Source organism: Bombina bombina, chromosome 3 (assembly GCF_027579735.1).
Source record: "Bombina bombina isolate aBomBom1 chromosome 3, aBomBom1.pri, whole genome shotgun sequence".
In the NCBI taxonomy this organism is placed as follows: domain Eukaryota; kingdom Metazoa; phylum Chordata; class Amphibia; order Anura; family Bombinatoridae; genus Bombina; species Bombina bombina.
The window spans coordinates 206,428,307-206,452,392 of NC_069501.1; the positions used below are offsets into that span (position 1 = coordinate 206,428,307).

The window sequence follows — 24,086 nt, forward strand, 5'->3', positions numbered from 1 at the left end:
ATATGATCTCTCTCTGTCCCATCCTGTCATTGTGTCTTCTCCATACTATCTCCTGCCCACCCTCCTTGTTTCATTACTCTGTTTACAATATCCTCTTTCCATGTATTTTTTCTTCCTTACCTTATTCCTGTTTTCTTAATCTCATTATTTTTCCATTCATCTTCCAGAACATCTTATGTTCATTCATATTCCTCTCCATATTTTAAACCTTTCTTCACATATGGCTTCCCCCTTGACTCCAATGAAAAAATACTCAGAAGCAAATTATGCAAAGCTCATATAAACAAAGTATTATTTTTTCATCACCGGTAATACCCTCTACATTGATGAACTGAACCATACACCCAAAATTATGATTGCATATTGGGTTTGTTCTGCACACCATAGGACAGGTCTGGTGAATCTATAGAAGAGTGTATGGTGATTATCCTTTATACAAATTTTCTTGCTTATCCATATTGCTTTGGTGTTTGTTTGTTTGTTTTTAATTTAAAGGGACATAAACTCTTTAGTAACCAGACCGTTTTTCAATTTCCTTACCGTTAAGGACCAGGGCTGTTTTTACATTTCTGCGGTGTTTGTGTTAAGCTGTAATTTTCCTCTTACTCATTTACTGTACACACACATATTATATACCGTTATTCTCGCCATTAAAGGAACTTTCATCATATCATATATAATTTACTATCATTTTTTTTATTAAATATGAATTAAAAATTGAAAAAAAACCCACACCTTTTCTAACTTTAACCCCCAAAATCTCTTGCGCATCTACAACCAAAAAAAAACACCCATGCTAAATAGTTTCTAAATGTTGTCCTGAGTTTAGAAATACTCGATGTTTACATGCTTTTTTTGCAAGTTATGGGGCAATAAGTACAAATAGCACTTTGCTATTTCCAAACCATTTTTCTTTTCTTCAGAAATAGCGAAAGTTACATTGTAACACCAATATCTGTCAGAAATCCCTGAATAACCCTTCACATGTATATATTTTTTAAAAGAGAACAACCTAAGGTATTAAACTTGGGGTATTTTGACTCTTTTCATGCAACTATTTTACCACCAATCTATGCGAAAGTTTAAAAAAAAAATAATAATAATTTTGACACCTATAGCAATTTAAGAATACATGTACTGAGAACTTTAAGGGTTACTGCCAAAGAACACCCAAATATGTGTTCAGCAACATCTCCTGAGTACAGTGATACCACCCATGTATAGTTATGTCGAGTTATCCTAGGGCTGAAAGACCTTATTTTTAGGGGGGACATTTCAGTTTTCCAACTTGGAATTTTCACATCTGGTCATCATGGTCACCTATTTGGGACAATTTTGAAGCCGGCCAATGTAATTTACCCCTGTCAAACCATATATTTTTGAAAAATAGACACCCTAGGGTATTTGAAATGCTGTTTTTTCTCTTGTTAAGTGTATCCAGTCCATGGATCATCCATTACTTGTGGGATATTCTCCTTCCCAACAGGAAGTTGCAAGAGGATAACACACAGCAGAGCTGCTATATAGCTCCTCCCCGGTCATTCTCTTGTAACTCTCAACTAAGATGGAGGTCGTAAGAGGTGTTTTATACTTAGTTTATTTCTTCAATCAAAAGTTTGTTATTTTTAAATGGTACCGGAGTGTACTGTTTATTTAGAAGAAGAATCTGCCCGCGTTTTCTATGATCTTAGAATATGTGAGAACAGCAAAGGATCTTAGTTACTTCTGCTGAGGAGTGAGGTAACTTCAGAGGGGGAATAGCGTGCAGGTTTTCCTGTAATAAGGTATATGCAGTTAAAATATTTTTCTAGGGATGGAATTTGCTAGAAAATGCTGCTGATACCTAAGTAATGTAAGTAAAGCCTTAAATGCAGTGATAGCGACTGGTATCAGGCTTATTAATAGAGATACATACTCTTATAAAAGTGTATTTTAAAATGTTTGCTGGCATGTTTAATCGTTTTTTACATATGTTTGGTGATAAAACTTATTGGGGCCTAGTTTTTTCCACATGGCTGGCTTGAATTTTGCCTAGAAACAGTTCCCTGAGGCTTCCCACTGTTGTAATATGAGTGGGAGGGGCCTATTTTAGCGTTTTTTTGCACAGCAAAAATTACAGACACAGACATCCAGCTTCTTCCTGCATGATCCAGGACTTCTCTGAAGGGCTCAAAAGGCTTCAAAAGTCGTATTGAGGGAGGTAAAAAGCCACAGTAGAGCTGTGGCAGTTATTGTGACTGTTAAAAAAAATGTTTTTGTCATTTGTTATTCCGTTTTTGGTATTAAAGGGTTAATCATCCATTTGCAAGTGGGTGCAATGCTCTGCTAACTTATTACATACACTGTAAAAATTTCGTTAGTGTAACTACATTTTTTCACTGTTATTTCAAAATTTGGGAAAATTTGTGTTTCTTAAAGGCGCAGTAACGTTTTTTATATTGCTTGTAAACTTGTTTTAAAGTGTTTTCCAAGCTTGCTAGTCTCATTGCTAGTCTGTTTAAACATGTCTGACACAGAGGAACCTACTTGTTCATTATGTTGGAAATCCATGGTGGAGCCCCATAGGAGAATGTGTACTAAATGTATTGATTTCACCTTAAACAGTAAAGATCAGTCTTTATCTATAAAAGAATTATCACCAGGGGGTTCTGTCGAGGGGGAAGTTATGCCGACTAACTCTCCCCACGTGTCAGACCCTTCGCCTCCCGCTCAGGGGACGCACGCTAATATGGCGCCAATTACATCAGGGACGCCCATAGCGATTACCTTGCAGGACATGGCTGCAATCATGAATAATACCCTGTCAGAGGTATTATCTAGATTGCCTGAATTAAGAGGCAAGCGCGATAGCTCTGGGGTTAGGAGAGATACAAAGCGCGCAAATGCTGTTAGAGCCATGTCTGATACTGCGTCACAGTATGCAGAACATGAGGACGGAGAGCTTCAGTCTGTGGGTGACATCTCTGACTCGGGGAAACCTGATTCAGAGATTTCTAATTTTAAATTTAAGCTTGAGAACCTCCGTGTATTGCTTGGGGAGGTATTAGCTGCTCTGAATGACTGTAACACAGTTGCAATTCCAGAGAAATTGTGTAGGCTGGATAGATACTATGCGGTGCCGGTGTGTACTGACGTTTTTCCTATACCTAAAAGGCTTACAGAAATTATTAGCAAGGAGTGGGATAGACCCGGTGTGCCCTTTTCCCCACCTCCTATATTTAGAAAAATGTTTCCAATAGACGCCACTACACGGAACTTATGTCAGACGGTCCCTAAGGTGGAGGGAGCAGTTTCTACTTTAGCAAAGTGTACCACTATCCCGGTTGAGGACAGTTGTGCTTTTTCAGATCCAATGGATAAAAAATTGGAGGGTTACCTTAAGAAAATGTTTATTCAACAAGGTTTTATTTTACAGCCCCTTGCATGCATTGCGCCTGTCACTGCTGCGGCGGCATTCTGGTTTGAGGCCCTGGAAGAGGCCATCCAGACAGCTCCATTGAATGAAATTATTGACAAGCTTAGAACTCTTAAGCTAGCTAACTCATTTGTTTCTGATGCCATTGTTCATTTGACTAAACTAACGGCTAAGAATTCCGGATTTGCCATCCAGGCGCGTAGGGCGCTATGGCTTAAATCCTGGTCAGCTGACGTGACTTCAAAGTCTAAATTACTCAACATTCCTTTCAAGGGGCAGACCTTATTCGGGCCTGGCTTGAAGGAAATTATTGCTGACATTACTGGAGGCAAGGGTCATACCCTTCCTCAGGACAGGGCCAAATCAAAGGCCAAACAGTCTAATTTTCGTGCCTTTCGAAATTTCAAGGCAGGAGTAGCATAAACTTCCTCCACTTCAAAACAAGAGGGAACTGTTGCTCATTCCAGACAGGCCTGGAAAGCCTGCTGCTGCCCCCAAGACAGCATGAAGGAACGGCCCCCTATCCGGAAACGGATCTAGTGGGGGGCAGACTTTCTCTCTTCTCCCAGGCGGGGGCAAGAGATGTTCAGGATCCCTGGGCGTTGGAGATCTCAGGGATATCTTCTGGACTTCAAAGCTTCTGCTCCACAAGGGAGATTTCATCTTTCAAGGTTATCAGCAAACCAGATAAAGAAAGAGGCATTCCTAAGCTGTGTGCAAGACCTCCTAGTAATGGGAGTGATCCATCCAGTTCCGCGGACGGAACAAGGACAGTGATTTTATTCAAATCTGTTTGTGGTTCCCAAGAAAGAGGGAACCTTCAGACCAATCTTGGATCTAAAGATCTTAAACACATTCCTCAGAGTTCCATCATTCAAAATGGAAACTATTCGGACCATCCTACCCATGATCCAAGAGGGTCAGTACATGACCACAGTGGACTTAAAGGATGCCTACCTTCACATACCGATTCACAAAGATCATCGGTTCCTAAGGTTTGCCTTTCTAGACAGGCATTACCAATTTGTAGCTCTTCCCTTCGGGTTGGCCACTGCCCCGAGAATTTTTACAAAGGTTCTGGGCTCACTTCTGGCGGTTCTAAGACCGCGAGGCATAGCGGTGGCTCCATATCTAGACGACATCCTGATACAGGCGTCAAGCTTTCAAATTGCCAAGTCTCATACAGAGATAGTTCTGGCATTTCTGAGGTCGCATGGGTGGAAAGTGAACATGGAAAAGAGTTCTCTATCACCACTCACAAGAGTCTCCTTACTAGGGACTCTTATAGATTCTGTAGAGATGAAAATTTACCTGACGGAGTCCAGGTTATCAAAACTTCTAAATGCTTGCCGTGTCCTTCATTCCATTCCACGTCCGTCAGTGGCTCAGTGCATGGAAGTAATCGGCTTAATGGTAGCGGCAATCGACATAGTGCCATTTGCGCGCCTGCATCTCAGACCGCTGCAATTATGCATGCTAAGTCAGTGGAATGGGATTACTCAGATTTGTCCCCTCTACTAAATCTGGATCAAGAGACCAGAGATTCTCTTCTCTGGTGGCTTTCTCGGGTCCATCTGTCCAAGGGTATGACCTTTCACAGGCCAGATTGGACGATTGTAACAACAGATACCAGCCTTCTAGGTTGGGGCGCAGTCTGGAACTCCCTGAAGGCTCAGGGATCGTGGACTCAGGAGGAGAAACTCCTCCCAATAAATATTCTGGAGTTAAGAGCAATATTCAATGCTCTTCTAGCTTGGCCTCAGTTAGCAACACTGAGGTTCATCAGATTTCAGTCGGACAACATCACGACTGTGGCTTACATCAACCATCAAGGGGGAACCAGGAGTTCCCTAGCGATGTTAGAAGTCTCAAAGATAATTCGCTGGGCAGAGTCTCACTCTTGCCACCTGTCAGCGATCCACATCCCAGGCGTAGAGAACTGGGAGGCGGATTTTCTAAGTCGTCAGACTTTTCATCCGGGGGAGTGGGAACTCCATCCGGAGGTGTTTGCTCAACTGGTCCATCGTTGGGGCAAACCAGAACTGGATCTCATGGCGTCTCGCCAGAACGCCAAGCTTCCTTGTTACGGATCCAGGTCCAGGGACCCGGGAGCAACGCTGATAGATGCTCTAGCAGCTCCTTGGTTCTTCAACCTGGCCTATGTGTTTCCACCGTTTCCTCTGCTCCCTCGACTGATTGCCAAAATCAAACAGGAGAGAGCATTGGTGATTCTGATAGCGCCTGCGTGGCCACACAGGGCCTGGTATGCAGACCTAGTGGACATCTCATCTCTTCCACCATGGACTCTGCCTCTGAGGCAGGACCTTCTAATACAAGGTCCTTTCAATCATCCAAATCTAATTTCTCTGAGACTGACTGCATGGAGATTGAACGCTTGATTCTATCAAGGCGTGGCTTCTCCGAGTCAGTCATTGATACCTTAATACAGGCTCGGAAGCCTGTCACCAGGAAAATCTACCATAAGATATGGCGTAAATATCTTTATTGGTGTGAATCCAAGAGTTACTCATGGAGTAAGGTTAGGATTCCTAGGATATTGTCCTTTCTCCAAGAGGGTTTGGACAAAGGCTTATCAGCTAGTTCTTTAAAAGGACAGATCTCTGCTCTGTCTATTCTTTTGCACAAGCGTCTGGCAGAAGTTCCAGACGTCCAGGCATTTTGTCAGGCTTTGGTTAGGATTAAGCCTGTGTTTAAAACTGTTGCTCCCCCGTGGAGCTTAAACTTGGTTCTTAAAGTTCTTCAGGGAGTTCCGTTTGAACCCCTTCATTCCATTGATATTAAACTTTTATCTTGGAAAGTTCTGTTTTTGATGGCTATTTCCTCGGCTCAAAGAGTCTCTGAGTTATCTGCCTTACATTGTGATTCTCCTTATCTGATTTTTCATTCAGACAAGGTAGTTCTGCGTACCAAACCTGGGTTTTTACCTAAGGTGGTTTCTAACAGGAATATCAATCAAGAGATTGTTGTTCCATCATTGTGTCCTAATCCTTCTTCAAAGAAGGAACGTCTTTTGCATAATCTGGACGTAGTCCGTGCCTTGAAGTTTTACTTACAGGCTACTAAAGATTTTCGTCAAACATCTGCCCTGTTTGTCGTTTACTCTGGACAGAGGAGAGGTCAAAAAGCTTCGGCAACCTCTCTCTCCTTTTGGGCATAATACGCTTAGCCTATGAGACTGCTGGACAGCAGCCCCCTGAAAGGATTACAGCTCATTTTACTAGAGCTGTGGCTTCCACCTGGGCCTTTAAAAATGAGGCCTCTGTTGAACAGATTTGCAAGGCTGCGACTTGGTCTTCGCTTCACACATTTTAAAAATTTTACAAATTTGACACTTTTGCTTCTTCGGAGGCTGTTTTTGGGAGAAAGGTTCTACAGGCAGTGGTTCCTTCCGTTTAAGTTCCTGCCTTGTCCCTCCCATCATCCGTGTACTTTAGCTTTGGTATTGGTATCCCACAAGTAATGGATGATCCGTGGACTGGATACACTTAACAAGAGAAAACATAATTTATGCTTACCTGATAAATTTATTTCTCTTGTAGTGTATCCAGTCCACGGCCCGCCCTGTCCTTTTAAGGCAGGTCTAAATTTTAATTAAACTACAGTCACCACTGCACCCTATGGTTTCTCCTTTCTCGTCTTGTTTCGGTCGAATGACTGGATATGGCAGTGAGGGGAGGAGCTATATAGCAGCTCTGCTGTGGGTGATCCTCTTGCAACTTCCTGTTGGGAAGGAGAATATCCCACAAGTAATGGATGATCCGTGGACTGGATACACTACAAGAGAAATAAATTATCAGGTAAGCATAAATTATGTTTTTACACTTTCCATGCACTAATTCAACCATCAGTACTTTAGGCATGGATTCTCAGTTCCTGTTATGTGTTACTGCCAAAGAACACCCCAATATGTGTTCATCAAGATCTCCTGAGTACAGTGAGAGGGGGAAATTTGGACACTTTACTCCTGAAAAAGGAGGCTGAGATGATTTATAATTTTAATACCCTGCACCCAAACGGCTTAAATTCTGAACTGGATTTAAATCCATTTTTATCTTAAAAAAGCACCCAATTATAAATTCACATGTCTTTAGTTGAGTGAATTGTAATCTGTTAATTTTTCACCATCCCTAAATAACACGTGACCATTTTGATTTAAAACTGTACTGTGAGTCTAGGATAGTAGATATATTCATACTCTATTTTAAAAGATTATAGATTATAACAAGATTATTGTGTGCCTCTATAGCATAGCGGTAAAATTTCAGCCTAGCAATCAGAGTCCCCGAGTTCGATTCCCCATTGTTTAGATCAGTATCTAGTAATAATTAGAGTTTAGCCGGAGCTCAACTGTAGCAAAATTAATCTTAGATTTATTATTTAATATTATTTTTATTTAATGGCAGCGAATTTGTTGTAGAATAATGTAGAATGAGGTTTTTAAACACTTGTATTAGCTACTCCCAGACATTAATAAAGCTAGAAGCCCAAAATAAAGGATTCCACTATTTGGATAAACTAAACTGTGCTATCTTAGCCAATATCAAATATAGTCAAAAGAACCAGTAGGTAGGCGACAAAGAAATTTAGAATAGCTTATGTTATGAATTTGTTGGTTCATATACAAATTGGAAGTATGGTCTAGTGGTATGAGCAGTGAATGGTGTGGAGGTAACATCTTATCCCTCAGCCATGGGGATCTTAGGTTCGATTCCCTAGGAGGGATATATATATGTATTATTACCTTTCTGAATAATAAAATTTAAATTTGATAAATGCAATTTATATGTATGGTTCCCTTATATATATTTTTTAACAAGGCAATACAGGGATTTTTTAACAAGGCAATACAGGAGTTCCGATACAAATTACCCATTGGAGACAAGTGTGACTATAAGAAATTTATAAACGATACGGTTGTCCGTGTGGACATGAGGATCCCACCTTTTAAAGTTTCACTTCCAGAGTGACCGGAGGAAGTGAAAAAATAACAACAAATCAAATGCAGGTAGGGGAGATATAAGGCAGACCTGACTCTTACACTGGATCTTGAAAAAGCCCCACACCTTAGGGGCGAAACGCGTAGAAAGGTTTGGAAGGTATTCAAAGAGGACACACAGTGCTAACCAACTCTGCGTACAGAGTACTTAAAGAGCAGAGAATCGCTTCAGGCTGTAAGTCCGGATACGAAGGTAACTGAGGTAAGACTTGCGCAAGTGAAGACAGTTACGTGTTGGGACCCGGAGGTCCGTGACTCATCCATAACAGCAAATCCACACAGAAGCCGATATACTCGGACAAGGAGAAGCAGGTGAGAGTGTCTGTACTGATATCAGGTCCCCCTGCTAAGTCACATCTAAACCGGGCCACGGCAGTCCGTTGAAGTTTACTTGAAATAAGACTCTTCTGTAATAGTTGATCCAGTTTGGGAATCCGTTTTAAAAGAAAGATCTACCTTTAACTGTTGTTCAATACTTTGGGATCCTTTCAAAGAAGTGTAAACAAGAATTTCCTTTTTAATAGGGCATATTACGAAAGAGACTTGAATTACCAGAGTTTTGCCCTACCCACTTAAGATAAGGTTTATCTGAATCTGACTGTGATAAGGAACATTTCTATGGATAAAACCATCTCATAAGACCTTAACGAATAGGAACCTTTAAAGGCAAATAGAACATAAATCAAATTGCCTCAACAATTTTACGGCATTTTTATTGCATTTTTATTGCATTTGTATTGCCTTACTATTGCCTAATTGAAATTTATTTACTTAAAGATTTAATGCTGCTATATTTTACATTTTAATGACAAAGTTTGATTTTTTAATGTTGATTTTTTTAATTGTGATTTGAAAGGTGTTGTGATTGATTAGTGTGGGCCACATGCATGATTGATCTTGTTGATTTCTATGTTCACAATATTGAATAAATTTGAGATAATATCCACTCAGTTTTAGACTTCTTTTTCCTATTATCACCACCCAGTGCATTTGAGGGCATTAGTAAAATACAGACTTAGAAAATCAGTTTATTAACCCATTGCTTGGTATACCTAGTGTACTTCTAGCGCCACCTACACTCCATGTATTAAAATCCTTTTGAATCCAGAACTACCTAGGAAGGAGGTAGTATAAGAGGTTGGCAACGTGGGTTGAGTCCAGCGCTCCACTTCACTGTTTTACACAATTACTTCATCTGATAAATTTATTTCTCTTGTAGTGTATCCAGTCCACGGCCCGCCCTGTCCTTTTAAGGCAGGTCTAAATTTTAATTAAACTACAGTCACCACTGCACCCTATGGTTTCTCCTTTCTCGTCTTGTTTCGGTCGAATGACTGGATATGGCAGTGAGGAGAGGAGCTATATAGCAGCTCTGCTGTGGGTGATCCTCTTGCAACTTCCTGTTGGGAAGGAGAATATCCCACAAGTAATGGATGATCCGTGGACTGGATACACTACAAGAGAAATAAATTTATCAGGTAAGCATAAATTATGTTTTTACACTTTCCATGCACTAATTCAACCATCAGTACTTTAGGCATGGATTCTCAGTTCCTGTTATGTGTTACTGCCAAAGAACACCCCAATATGTGTTCATCAAGATCTCCTGAGTACAGTGATACCACCTATGCATAGGTTTGTTGGGTTGTTTGGGCGGGTATAATGCCAAACCTCTGACGTGTTTTGTGATTTGTTTCACATTTAACATATCTTCTTTTGCCTATCTTCTTTTTGGGGGCCTTTTTACATACCCCAATTTATTTGCTTGCCATGAACGTGCATATATTTGAAAAGTTGACACCCCAAGGTATTGTATATGGAGTGCTTTGATGCTTTTGATGCAACTGTTTTAGCTAAAAAAAAATTGGAGAAAGTGTGTGGTGGTATTTTTTCATTTTTACACACACATTGATTTTTTTACTGTGATTTAGGAGAGCCTGTTGTAAGTTATTGCAAAAAAAACCCCAAAAAACTTCAGGTTGTTTTCTGCAAAACCTCCTGAGTACACCCATGCCCACCCCACCATGCATAGGTTTCCCAGGATTTTGAGAAGGTTCAGTTAAAATTGAATGACTTGTAATTTGAATTGAAATTGAGAGTATTTCTTCTGATAGGCCTATCTTTAGTTTTGGGCCTATCGCATATCCCAGTTTTATTTATTGCCATGAAAGTGTAAATATTTGAAACATTGACATCCCAAGGTATTGTATATGGAGTGGTTTGATGCCTTTGATGCAATCGTCTTAGCCAAAAACATTGGGTAAAAAGTATAGTGGTAATTTTTAAATTTTCGTTTTTATACACACGTTGCTTTTTTACTATTATTTAGGAGAGCCTGTTGTAAGTTATTGCAAGAAAACACTTCAAGTTGTTTTCTGCAAGACCCCCTGAGTACAACCATGCCCCCATGCATAGGTTTGCCAGGACTTTGGGAAGGTTCAGTTACAATTGTATGACTTGTAATTTAAGTTGAAAGTGAGAGTATTTCTTCTGATAGGCCTATTTTTAGTTTGGGGCCTATCACATACCCCAGTTTTATTTATTGACATAAAAGTGTATATATTTGAAACGTTAACACCCCAAGGTATTGTATATGGAGTGCTATGATGCAACCGTTTTAGCCCAAAAAATTGGATAAAGTGTATGGTGGTAATTTTTTCAATTTTCAATTTTAAACACACATTGCTTTTTGATTATGATTTAGGAGAGTCTGTTGTAAGCTATCGCAAGAAAACACTCCAGGTTGTAGACCCATGCCCCCCATGCATAGGTTTGACAGGGGTTTCTCTTGTAAGATGTATCGAGTCCACAGATTCATCCATACTTGTGGGATATTCTCCTTCCCTACAGGAAGTGGCAAAGAGAGCACCCACAGCAGAGCTGTCTATATAGCTCCTCCCTTAGCTCCACCCCCAGTCATTCTCTTTGCCTACTCTAGTACTAGGAAGGGCAGAGTGAGTATGGTGACAAAAATGTTAGTTTTTTATTTCTCAAGCAAAAGTTTATTTTAAATGGTACCGGTGTGTACTATTTACTCTCTGGCAGAAAAGGGATGAAGATTTCTGCAAGGAGGATGATGATCTTAGCACTTTGTAACTAAGATCCACTGCTGTTCTCACTAGGGCTGAAGAGTACAGGATAACTTCAGTTGGGGGAACGGTTTGCAGGCTAAGCTGCATTGAGGTATGTTCAGTCTATTTTTTTCTAGGCAGACTGTGTTAATTCTAGAAAAAGCTGGCAATATCCCCATGAGGGAAGGGTAAGCTGTATTCAGACACTTGTTAGGGCTCATTAGTTACTGGTGACACTGATAGGAAAAAAACATTTTTGTTTATTTAGAAAAAATGCAAATATAACGTTTTTTGGAGGGACTTTAAGGGGTCATTGTGGCTTGCTTTAGGGTTTTTTAACCCACATGGCTAGTTTAAGAAACAATAGAAAAAAAGCGATCCAAGGAACAAAATTATATATATCTCCTACGGTGTGTCCGGTCCACGGCCTGCCCTGGCTTTTTAGTCAGGTTCCAAATTGTTTCTTTCTATACACTACAGTCACCACGGCACCCTATGGTTTCTCCTTTTTCTCCTAACCGTCGGTCGAATGACTGGGGGGCGGAGCCAGAGGGGGAGCTATATGGGCAGCTTTTGCTGTGCTCTCTTTGCCATTTCCTGTTGGGGAAGAGAAGCCGTGGACCGGACACACCGTAGGAGAAAGAAATTTATCAGGTAAGCATAAATTCTGTTTTTCATTCTCTAAAACATGTGTGAAATTTGTATGTTAAGCTTGTGGGAAGCTTATTGGAAAAGTGGCTAGAACACCTTCTGCTCCTTCTTGAATTTCTTAATTGCCTACACTGAGCAACGGGGTCCACATCTGGATTCCCGCATCACACTTGAGCAAAAAGAGGCTGCTTCTTGGGTGGTAATTAGCCATAGAACAAGCTATTATGCTATTGTTCATTCCCAGGTTGAGCGCTTCTCTCTTTTTATTTATGCAAATTATGACACTTAGGGAAAGTCTCCCTAAGTTTGATGCAAGAATCCAGACGTATACCCGTTGCTCAGTGTGCCTAGAGGGATATGGCTGCACCTCACTAACGAGGCCCACACTAGGCCAAAACGTATGTCTGGGGTTTTGCTGTTTCTCTCGTTCAGAGAGGGATTGCCTGGTATTTCGGGCTGGACTGTGCTGTTAAGTCAGGATCAGACTGATATGCTTCAGGAAAGTTCTTCTCTGTGAAAGACACATGTTGAGCAAAAAGATGCTGCCTCTTGGGTGGTAATTAGCCATAGAACAAGCTATTATGCTACTGTTCGTTCCCAGGTTGAGCGCTTCTCTTTTTTTTTATACCAATCCGAAGCTAGCTAGGATATGTGCGTATTCTTTTTCAACAAGGGATACGAAGAGAACGAAGCACATTTGAAAATATAAGTTAATTTAAAAGTGTCTTAAAATGACATGATCCTTCTAAATCATGCAAGTTTAATTTTGACTTTCCTATCTCTTTAAACTGAATAGGAGAATACCAGGAATGTGCCTGCACATGCCAGGTGCACACTCCCTTGATTGGCTGCTTAAAGTCTCTTTACAGTAGGGTGTGAATTTTAAGGTAAAATATCTTCTTTTTTTACATAGAGATGTTCAAGTGACATTTTCTAGTCTGCTTTTTACAGATATGCTACATCACTTTCAAGTGCTTCAACATGTGGGTATCATGACCCTTTAAGCAATTAGTTCCTCAGGGATTTAGAGGACATGTTACATGGGAAATCTCTACATTTTTACTGGTTGGTGTAGTTAATTTATTTAACCCTTTTGTATGTATCTTTATAACAGCATTAACCAACTTGACCGATCTTATGTAAATCTATTGTATAATGCCTTTGCCAAATATAACAATAATATTTCTTTATCTGTTCTTGGGAGCGCGTCTTACTCAATGGTGCTGCAAAAGGAGTTTTCAATTAGAAGTTTATAGTAAGCTCTCAATCTATACTATAAAACGGAATATTAGATATATTATGGGGTTTGACTTGTACTCTCTTTTTGTCTCATTCTTGCAGTGTTGTGGGATTGAGTTTTGACTTTTTGGCATTAAATCTCACTGGTTTCATAGCCTACAGTGTATTTAATGTTGGACTCTTCTGGATACCGTACACTAGGGTATGTTGTTACAGTTAAATACTTATGTTCACAATCATCTATCATGGCAGAGAGAATAAATGAATTCTATATCTTCAATAGGAACAGTTTATTCAAGTACATCCCAATGGAGTGATCCCAGTCGATGCCAATGATGTGTTCTTCAGCCTTCATGCAGTGCTACTAACTGTTGTTGTAATTATTCAGTGCTGTATTTATGAGGTGAGTACATATAGTATTACTAATTACATTATTGGCCTTCTGTGTTGAAATTAGGATTAAGATACTTTACATTCATTGTCATTAAAGGAAATAATCAATGAAAACTATAGCTTAATCACTTAACAGAGTAACATAGTAAATGAGGTTGAAATAAGTCCATCAAATTCAACCTGTACAAATCTGAATATACTTACAAAAAAGCTTCAGTTGAGCTTTAATTAATCCCATTAAAAATGTCACCCATTTAACACACGCAATCATATCACTGAATTCTGTTTCTAGCTAGAAATGTATCCAAACCATTTTTTAAAATGTATCTAAGGTATTGGCATTCACTACCTCCTTTGGTAATGAGTTCCACAGTTTTATTGCTCTTACAGTGAAAAAACGTTTCCGTTGCAGGAGATTAAATTTCCTTTCCTCCAGCCTTAAATTGTGACCTCTTGTCGCAAACAAATTTCTTGGAATAAACAGAGCTTCTGCCATCTCTGTATATGGGCCTTAAATATATTTATATAAAGTAATCGTGTCACAGTCAATGAAACCTTGACCTCCTTTTTATACACAAACCCCCAAAATTCCAAAGAAATTGCAGTTTTTTTCCATGTTAAGTTAATAGAATTCACTTTGTTAACCAAAGCTTTTGTAATAGACTGACTTGTTTTTTATGTTTCTCCATGCTTATTACAATGATTTTCTTTTAACAGCGGGGAACGCAGACTGTTTCTAAAGTTGCTATTGGATTTCTGATCGTCGCCTGGGTCTTTGCATTCTGCATGCTCTTTGTTACTTTGGCTGGCAAGGTCTCCTGGCTCCAGTTTTTATTCTGCTTTTCCTATATAAAGTTGGGTGTAACACTAACTAAATACTTCCCACAGGTAATGTTTTAAACATTGTTTTAACTTGTTCCCTCTAATAAAAATATATTTTTGTTGGCAATAATTAGAGTACGAAACACACATGCAACATAATGTGCAGATCAATATAGATGTGCAAATATAGCATGTTCTTTGATGGCCAGTCGAAAATTCTTGGGTCAGATTTACAAATCATTTGCTTGTAATGTGATTCTGCACAGTCTAGTAACCTACAATTCTAAAATGTTTGCAATATAGACTTTTAGGAATTTGTTAAAGAACAACCTCTATAGCTCTTTCTGTTTACCTATCATAAGTTATGCAAATTACTCTTTGATGTCTCAACTTTTAATTGATTATTTATTAAAAATAGAAGCTTCTCTTTTAGCATGCAGATGTATATTTTATTAAAATCTAATTCAACATAACTCATGTTATTCAGGAATTAATTTAAAAACATATTGTCTGCTTGACGGTGATGGGCCATGAAAAAAAGTAAATGATGTGCTTTTAGGTGAGAATCAAATTATATTGAGTCTTGGATACAATGACTTTTTAATCTTTAAGTCAATTGCTGAAGTCAATTTCAATCCCAGTCTCAGTCATCTCAATCATCATCATATTTGTAGCTTTTACTTAACCAATAACTTTATTTTTACTTTAAGGCGTATATGAATTTCCGTCGTAAAAGCACAGAAGGATGGAGTATTGGAAATGTATTGCTTGATTTCATTGGAGGCAGTTTCAGTATTATCCAGATGTTTTTACAGTCTTACAACAATGGTAGGTGTAGAAAATGCCAGTTGTTCTAATAAAATGTAGGTATATTACATTTGTAACTAAAAGGTACATGCTAGTCCATAATATGCTGGGGCTTCATTTAATAAAGAGGTTGGGTGTGAAATGTAAGTGGCTCCGAATTGGGGTTTTGCCTATGTGTTTAACCAAAATTATGTAAATCCTAACAGGTGGACCCTGCAATATTTTTCTCACATTTTTTCACTTGTTAGGATTTACACCCTTTTTGGATAAACACATAGGCACAACCTCAGGTCTTATATTTTGAATTCAGGTTCTAGACATTCCTGTAACATTTTTGTCCACCTGTTAGGATTTACATAATTTTGGTTAAACACATAGGCAAAACCCCAATTCGGAGCCACTTACATTTCACACCCACCGGTTTCAAGCAACCTGGAATCTATCCACCTGTGCATTGTATCCCATTGTTTTTATAAATAGAGTGTGCATAAGCGCTCCTAGCATTCACATATTAGAATTTAAGTTTTATGCGATAGACATTATTTGTTATTTTTTTTTGTTGTTATTAATTGTTCTACAAGCATTTTTAAATTGTTCCAAGTGTTTCAATATATATTTTAAAGTGTAACATGGATCCATGACTAATTGTTGTATAATTTTAAATGTACCAACTTTTTTATCTTATGTATTAAATCATATTATTTCAACCTATTGTTCCCTTTGGTATTTGACTATCTGCCCATAGACCCTGCCTACGTTGTTTGGCGCTCTGATATCCAATCTTAAAATTTACATTTGTGCATACTGTTATTATTTTTTAGTTATTGTAAATAGTGTACAATATAGCAAAAGGTTTATGGACATTTGTATGATTTTAGTGCATGTCTGTGATTCATGATCAGATATGACATAATGTTTTGTTTTCTTTTTACAGATGAATGGCAGTTAATATTTGGAGATCCGACAAAGTTTGGTCTAGGGGTGTTTTCCATCCTTTTCGATATTGTCTTTATTATCCAGCACTATTGTTTATACAGGAAGACACAAGGATATCAAAATGTTTGATATAGGTTATCTATAAAGTTTGGACTAATTAGTTGTGCAATCGAATGCCTTAGTATTAAGGGTTTTTGGAACCTCACTCAGTCCTATGCTTTAAAAGCCTATCCTAGGATTTTGGATACTCAAGCCGCCATTAATTTGAGTCAACTGCTATGCATCTCAGTTTACATTAGTTATCTAGTGAAAGACTGTGGTAAGCGTTCACAAATCTGCATTTGTGTTTGCAGTGTATTTTTCTACTTTTTTTTTTTATACAAGAAGACTTCTCGGTGAACCTGTAAAATTCTCAAATTTAAGAGAGTTGCAGGCATCTCTCAAAACAATACAACTTCAAACTGTAAAGCATTTAAATTCATCATTTATGAATGAAACATCTTCTGAATCATCAAAGGATAAATCAAAGTTCTGCAAATGTTAGTGAAGCTTTATGTTATGCTTTAAGTCTAGTATCTGAACACCCAAAGACAATTTTACTAGAAGTAGTTAGTATGGCTGATTATCAGCCTTCACAATGAATGCACTTTAACCAGGACAAAACAAATGATAATTTATATTTTGTTAACTAAACCATAATTACTTATACAATGTATTTAGGGCCAGATTACAAGTGGAGCGGTATTTAACACTCCCGCTCGAGCGTTACCTTTGCTAGAAGTTTTTTTTGCATGTGTCAGGTTGCGCTCGTATTACAAGTTGAAAGTAAACTGTTTTTGGTCGCATGCTAACCCAACGAGCGTAAAAAGCCAAACTTACAATATCGCCCGCATGACAACCTATTGCCCCATAGAAGTCAATGGAACAAAAAATTTTGGGGGGGAAACACCTTACTCATGCGCAAACCCTACTGTATATTCCCAAGTGTGCTAACCCGACATGAAAATATAAATATTTTACGTTCCAATGTTCTTCACATTGAAGAATATGTTCTATTAATTCGTAAATACAGATTTCTACATATATATGATGGTAGTTTGGTGCAATATATATATGCATATAATATATATATATATATATATGAATATCTATTTAAAAATACATAAAACATAGTCTGCTGCTATGTGCAGAACATTGGAATGTGAAATATTTACTGTACATACACAGTTAAACACTTTATTAAAAATGAATATTGCATAAATATGTTTTTACATATTTTTATCTACTTAACTGCTAAGGGCTCCAATGCACTTATATATATATATATGTATACATACATATGTATGTATGTGTTTATATATATATATATATGTCTGTAAATATATGTACACACATATAAACATAACTTTTGTGCAGTATTTTTTTTATATATATAATTTTTATTAGATTGTGTTTCGCAAAACAGTTAACCAGAGCTCTGAAGTCGCGTTAACTTCAATAGTGCTCAAGCGGTCGCATTTACTTGCGATTACATGGTAATACAAACGCTAAACCTGACACACAAAAGCCTGCGATAAACCCTGTTTAGCTCGCATGTAACTGTTAGCGCTCCACTCTTAATCTAGCCCTTAATGTATTAGTCATTAGATTAAGTTTACACATAATCAGCAGTTAATAAATTATGCACCTAGTATCTAATAAGAATACAATGTTAGAAAGAAAATGTTTTTTGTAAGTGGCAATGGACATGTTTAATAAATTATGGAAAACAAAATTTCCAGCTTTAAAAGACTAATTAAGTCTATAAATGAATGATTCAAATATTTTAAATAGGCATAATACATTTAAGAAAAAATAATTCTACAGTGTAGTAAATATTATGTGAATTGTTTGTTCTTAATAAATTAAACGGTTTAACTTTTATATTAACCAAATATGAATTTATGACCAAAAATAATAAAAAAATGGAATTTAAAAGTACATCCATGTTATTTTTATATATCCAGTATAGAACAGCAATTAAACGAGGTTAATGTTTTGTTATACAGTACAAACGTTTTACTTGCATTTATTTTCTGTTACTCACACAGATTATATTATATTTGCATTCTTTTTTTTTTTTTTTTTTTTTTTTTTTTTTTTCAAACAAATTTTATTGAGATTCAAAATAGCATACAATAATAAGGTGTTACAAAAAAAACCCACAAAAAACATTACAGGAGATTCACAATTCACATCGAAGCTCAGCACATAGATGAAATGAATACAAAAATACAATAACCTCTGTATATACGTGTGAGCTTTGGTCATAGCGCAACAATTATTTCAATAGGAATCTCAAACAATGAACCACATAAATTTAACATTTAACACTAGGGACCAAGGTTACAATCTTTAACCTCTAGATTATATCGAATCAACAGGTATGCCTCAATTGGTCATGTATATTAGGGATAGAAGTGAAGATGGAGAGAAGGGTAGGGGATTCAGCTTATAAGGAGGGGGGGAGGGAGAGAAAGATGGGAAGAGAAAAAAAAAAAAAGGGGGGGAGGGAGGGATAATTATGCGAAGCAGATTTTACTCTCGAACAGTTTCTGCCCATTCTGCTGGGCACTGACACTTTTGTGTATTTAAAGTTATTGAATTTTAATCCAGTCTTCCCAGATCGCCCAGTAGTCCTCCATTCTCTCCAGAGCGTTATATGCGAATTTTTCCATTTTAGCGAGATATTGTACTACCTCACAAACGGCTGTGATAGTGGGCGGGTCTGTTTTTTTCCATGCTCTGGCTATGCATAATTTCGTAGCCGCCAGAATATAGATTACCAGCTGTTTATTGCATTTAGGTAGTTGTTTGTCAAATATATGAAAGAGGGCCTGAGTAGGGGTCAACCATATTTCCACATTCATGGAGTGCAGGAGAGTCTCAACATCTTTCCATAAATCGAGGATCTTAGGGCAGGACCACCAAACGTGGGAGTCTGATCCTTCCCCGCCACAGAGCCTCCAGCACCTCGATGAGGTAGCCGGAAACATTTTAGATAGCCTGGTGGGCACTCTGTACCACCGTAAAATGAGTTTCATGTATCCCTCAAAGATGGTTGTACAGTGGATCGTTTTTTTCGTTAAATTAATAGCGATGCTCAGTTCTGCGTCTGATATTTTTAAGGACAGTTCTCTGCACCACTTTTTGATTTGACCGGGAAGACTCACCGAGTGATCTCGCAAAATAGCCCGATAATGGAACGTGAGGGGCTTATATGTACCCATCTCATTCAGCCATCTTTCCTCCCATTGGGAGTGTGGCCTAAGTCCATGAGTCCCAAATTTCCAGGAATGTAAGAAACTGAGAATTCTAGAACATTCAAAGTGAAACCAGAGAGGTGGTCCTGTCAAGGAGTCAAGGACCTGAGTATATTTGCATTCTTTGTCACTCACATAGCTTATTATAATGTGTCTCTAAACCCAGACATGTATTAATAATTATCTGTTAATCTATGGAATTCCTTAAGTCAAGCATTTATGGACTTTCAAAAACATATTTAGAATCACAGATCTATCCATGTCATAGTCTGAGTAAAATACTTTTTTTTTTCCTTATCATCAATGAATTAGAATCTAAATATGAGAAGAACCCTTTCTTGGCCTAAATGTGTACTAACAAAATCAAAGTTAAAACAGATTTCCTGGTCTCTAGTGTGTCTGACATTAAAATCACAGGACTGTAATATAAGTGTCCAGCCTATTGAAATGAGAGACCACTCAGATTTTTTTTTCCCATGGCCAATTTAGCATAATTTTTTTATTTTTTAATTTAAAAAAAATTAATCAAAACAATAATACACAGTTGTATATAAACAACCTTCATCTGTACAAAGCGTCAATTAATCTAGCTCATCCTGTCTTACCTAAGGGGACCTTCTAAACTAAAAAATAAACTTTCATGATTCAGATAGGGCATGCAGTTTTAAACAACTTTCCAATTTACTTTTATCATCAAATTTGCTTTTTTTTCTCTTGGTATTTTTTGTTTAAAGCTTAACCATGGCTCATATGCTAATTTCTAAGACCTTGAAGGCTACCTCTTATCTCAATGCATTTTGACAGTTTTTCACAGCTAGACGGCACTAGTTCATGTGTTCCATATAGATAAGTGTGCTCACTGCCGTGGAGTTATTTGAGTCAGCACTGATTGGCTAAAATGCAAGTCTTCCAAAAGAACTGATATAAGGGGGCAGTCTGCAGAGGCTTAGATACCAGGTAATCACAGAGGTTTAAAGTATATTAATATAACCGTGGTATGCAAAACTGGGGAATGGATAATAAAGGGATTATCTATCTTTTTAAACAATAAAAATTCTGGAGTAGGCTGTCCCTTTTTAAAATAGAGTGAAACTGAACAGATAAACATAAAATACAGTAGTATATATAGATTTGGTTCCCACCACCTCAGACCTCTGGGTGTATTTTTAGCTACTGCAGTAGTCAAAGGACATTTTCTCACCAGTACTAATAATGTTCTACAAAAGTCTAAGAGGGAAGAATCATTTATAGATGATTGGTTTGCTTTTTTTACAAAAATGTGTCATTAGGGCAAATATTTCTCATGAAGTTTTTAACGCAAAACGTGTCCATCTCTGATGTATTATTTTTTTGGTTACATTAGATTGATTATACATTATGCCAGATGTGTCAAGGTTTTGAAATGAAATTCTCAAGAATCCATACTTTTGGATGGAATATTAAACATTGAATTAATTATTGAATTTACTATATAAAAAAAACAATGGTTCATTCGATGCCATGTGTATTGTTATAAACTGCACAAAATAGTGTCAGCAATATCAAAATGTATTTAATAAGTCTCTACCACCTCTAAAGCAAGGTTATTCTACATATCTGCTACATTTACATGTGTGTATGAAGGCATAGGTGCCAAGAAAATAAATTTGCAAGTGTTTTGAAGAGTTATTTTGCAAAGATGCAAACACATAACTGTCCCTGGAATACACCTTTGCTTTAAAAGGTGGGGATTCTGCCTATAAGTGCATAGAATATTAGAATATAAACAAAATGTATGCTTACCTGATAAATTCATTGCTTTCAAGGTGGTGAAAGTCCACAAGTTATTACACCTGGAATGCAACTCCTGGCCACTAGAATGATGCAGATACCCAACACACTAAGGCCTAGATTTAACATTGGCCTTACATCTCCGCCCCTGTCTGCCCAACATCAATATACTGCCAGCATTTATCATTGTACACGAGGCAAAGTGTGCAACACTGCCTCCTGCTTATGCACGGCTAATCGCTTGCAAACAGGGACTGTCAATCACTCCAGACGGAAAACTCTGGAGGGGATTGAGATCAGCCACAGTTGGCAAAGTGGGTTAAGAAGCAGCGGTCTGACAACCACTGCTTCTTAACTCTTGCAGCTTTTTAAATGGAGCCCTAATCTCTCTCCCTTCTCTGATCGCCCCTCAGTCTAACATATAGCCAAGAAGAGGAGAAAAGAACATCTGCTGCCAAAAGAAAATCTAAATTTCAGCAGATGGAATCTCACCACCATGAAAGAAATTAATTTATCAGGTAAGCATACAATTTGTTTTCTTTCATAAAGAAATGAGAGTCCCACAAGCTATTACACCTGACATCCAATATCCAAGCAGTGGAGTCCAAGAAAAAATGGGTGGTAAAAATTGTCAGGCACCTTTTTCCCAAGTAGCTGCTTTATTCTTAAGTTAAAACTTACACTTAAAAAAGGAATACAGGGAGTGCAGAATTATTAGGCAAATGAGTATTTTGACCACATCATCCTCTTAAAGCATGTTGTCTTACTCCAAGCTGTATAGGCTCGAAAGTCTACTACCAATTAAGCATATTAGGTGATGTGCATCTCTGTAATGAGAAGGGGTGTGGTCTAATGACATCAACAACCTATATCAGGTGTGCATAATTATTAGGCAACTTCCTTTCCTTTGGCAAAATGGGTCAAAAGAAGGACTTGACATGCTCAGAAAAGTCAAAAATAGTGAGATATCTTGCAGAGGGATGCAGCACTCTTAAAATTGCAAAGCTTCTGAAGCGTGATCATCGAACAATCAAGCGTTTCATTCAAAATAGTCAACAGGGTCGCAAGAAGCGTGTGGAAAAACCAAGGCGCAAAATAACTGCCCATGAACTGAGAAAAGTCAAGCGTACAGCTGCCAAGATGCCACTTGCCACCAGTTTGGCCATATTTCAGAGCTGCAACATCACTGGAGTGCCCAAAATCACAAGGTGTGCAATACTCAGAGACATGGCCAAGGTAAGAAAGGCTGAAAGACGACCACCACTGAACAAGACACATAAGCTGAAACGTCAAGACTGGGCCAAGAAATATCTCAAGACTGATTTTTCTAAGGTTTTATGGACTGATGAAATGAGAGTGAGTCTTGATGGGCCAGATGGATGGGCCTGTGGCTGGATTGGTAAAGGGCAGAGAGCTTCAATCCGACTCATACACCAGCAAGGTGGAGGTGGAGTACTGGTTTGGGCTGGTATCATCAAAGATGAGCTTGTGGGGCCTTTTTGGGTTGAGGATGGAGTCAAGCTCAACTCCCAGTCCTACTGCCAGTTTCTGGAATACACCTTCTTCAAGCAGTAGTACAGGAAGAAGTCTGCATCCTTCAAGAAAAACATGATTTTCATGCAGGAAAATGCTCCATCACACGCGTCCAAGTACTCCACAGCGTGGCTGGCAAGAAAGGGTATAAAAGAAGAAAATCTAATGACATGGCCTCCTTGTTCACCTGATCTGAACCCCATTGAGAACCTGTGGTCCATCATCAAATGTGAGATTTACAAGGAGGGAAAACAGTACACCTCTCTGAACAGTGTCTGGGAGGCTGTGGTTGCTGCTGCACGCAATGTTGATGGTGAACAGATCAAAACACTGACAGAATCCATGGATGGCAGGCTTTTGAGTGTCCTTGCAAAGAAAGGTGGCTATATTGGTCACTGATTTGTTTTTGTTTTGTTTTTGAATGTCAGAAATGTATATTTGTGAATGTTGAGATGTTATATTGGTTTCACTGGTAAAAATAAATAATTGAAATGGGTATATATTTGTTTTTTGTTAAGTTGCCTAATAATTATGCACAGTAATAGTCACCTGCACACACAGATATCCCCCTAAAATAGCTATAACTAAAAACAAACTAAAAACTACTTCCAAAACTATTCAGCTTTGATATTAATGATTTTTTGGGTTCATTGAGAACATGGTTAAAAAATTAATCCTCAAAAATACAACTTGCCTAATAATTCTGCACTCCCTGTAACTGCAAAAAACTCAGGTATTGTGAAGCACAAAGGTTTTTAAAAACCTGGAGAGAAAAAAGCATCTGTACCTTCTTGTGAGATGCAGAGGGTAGACCTAAATCTCTGGAAAGAAATATAACATTACATTATTATTCTGAGTAGGCATAATGTGATCAAAGCAAGTATTGCAAAGTTGACCTATAAAGTATTAATGTATATATATATATATACAGGGAGTGCAGAATTATTAGGCAAGTTGTATTTTTGAGGATTAATTTTATTATTGAACAACAACCATGTTCTCAATGAACCCAAAAAACTCATTAATATCAAAGCTGAATAGTTTTGGAAGTAGTTTTTAGTTTGTTTTTAGTTATAGCTATTTTAGGGGGATATCTGTGTGTGCAGGTGACTATTACTGTGCATAATTAT

General features: G+C 37.9%; 1 protein-coding gene across 1 annotated transcript in view; it reads left to right on the forward strand.

Annotated features, from left to right (window-relative positions):
* Nucleotides 1-18,331, forward strand: part of CTNS (cystinosin, lysosomal cystine transporter) — a 43,425-nt gene extending 25,094 nt beyond the window's left edge. Inside the window, exons 7-11 of the mRNA XM_053706097.1 lie at nt 13,496-13,595; nt 13,677-13,796; nt 14,504-14,674; nt 15,319-15,436; nt 16,350-18,331. Of these exons, the coding sequence (XP_053562072.1) occupies nt 13,496-13,595; nt 13,677-13,796; nt 14,504-14,674; nt 15,319-15,436; nt 16,350-16,480 (640 nt within the window). The 3' untranslated portion in view covers nt 16,481-18,331. The remainder of the gene's footprint in view (nt 1-13,495; nt 13,596-13,676; nt 13,797-14,503; nt 14,675-15,318; nt 15,437-16,349) is intronic.
* The last annotated feature ends 5,755 nt before the right edge of the window (nt 18,332-24,086 follow it).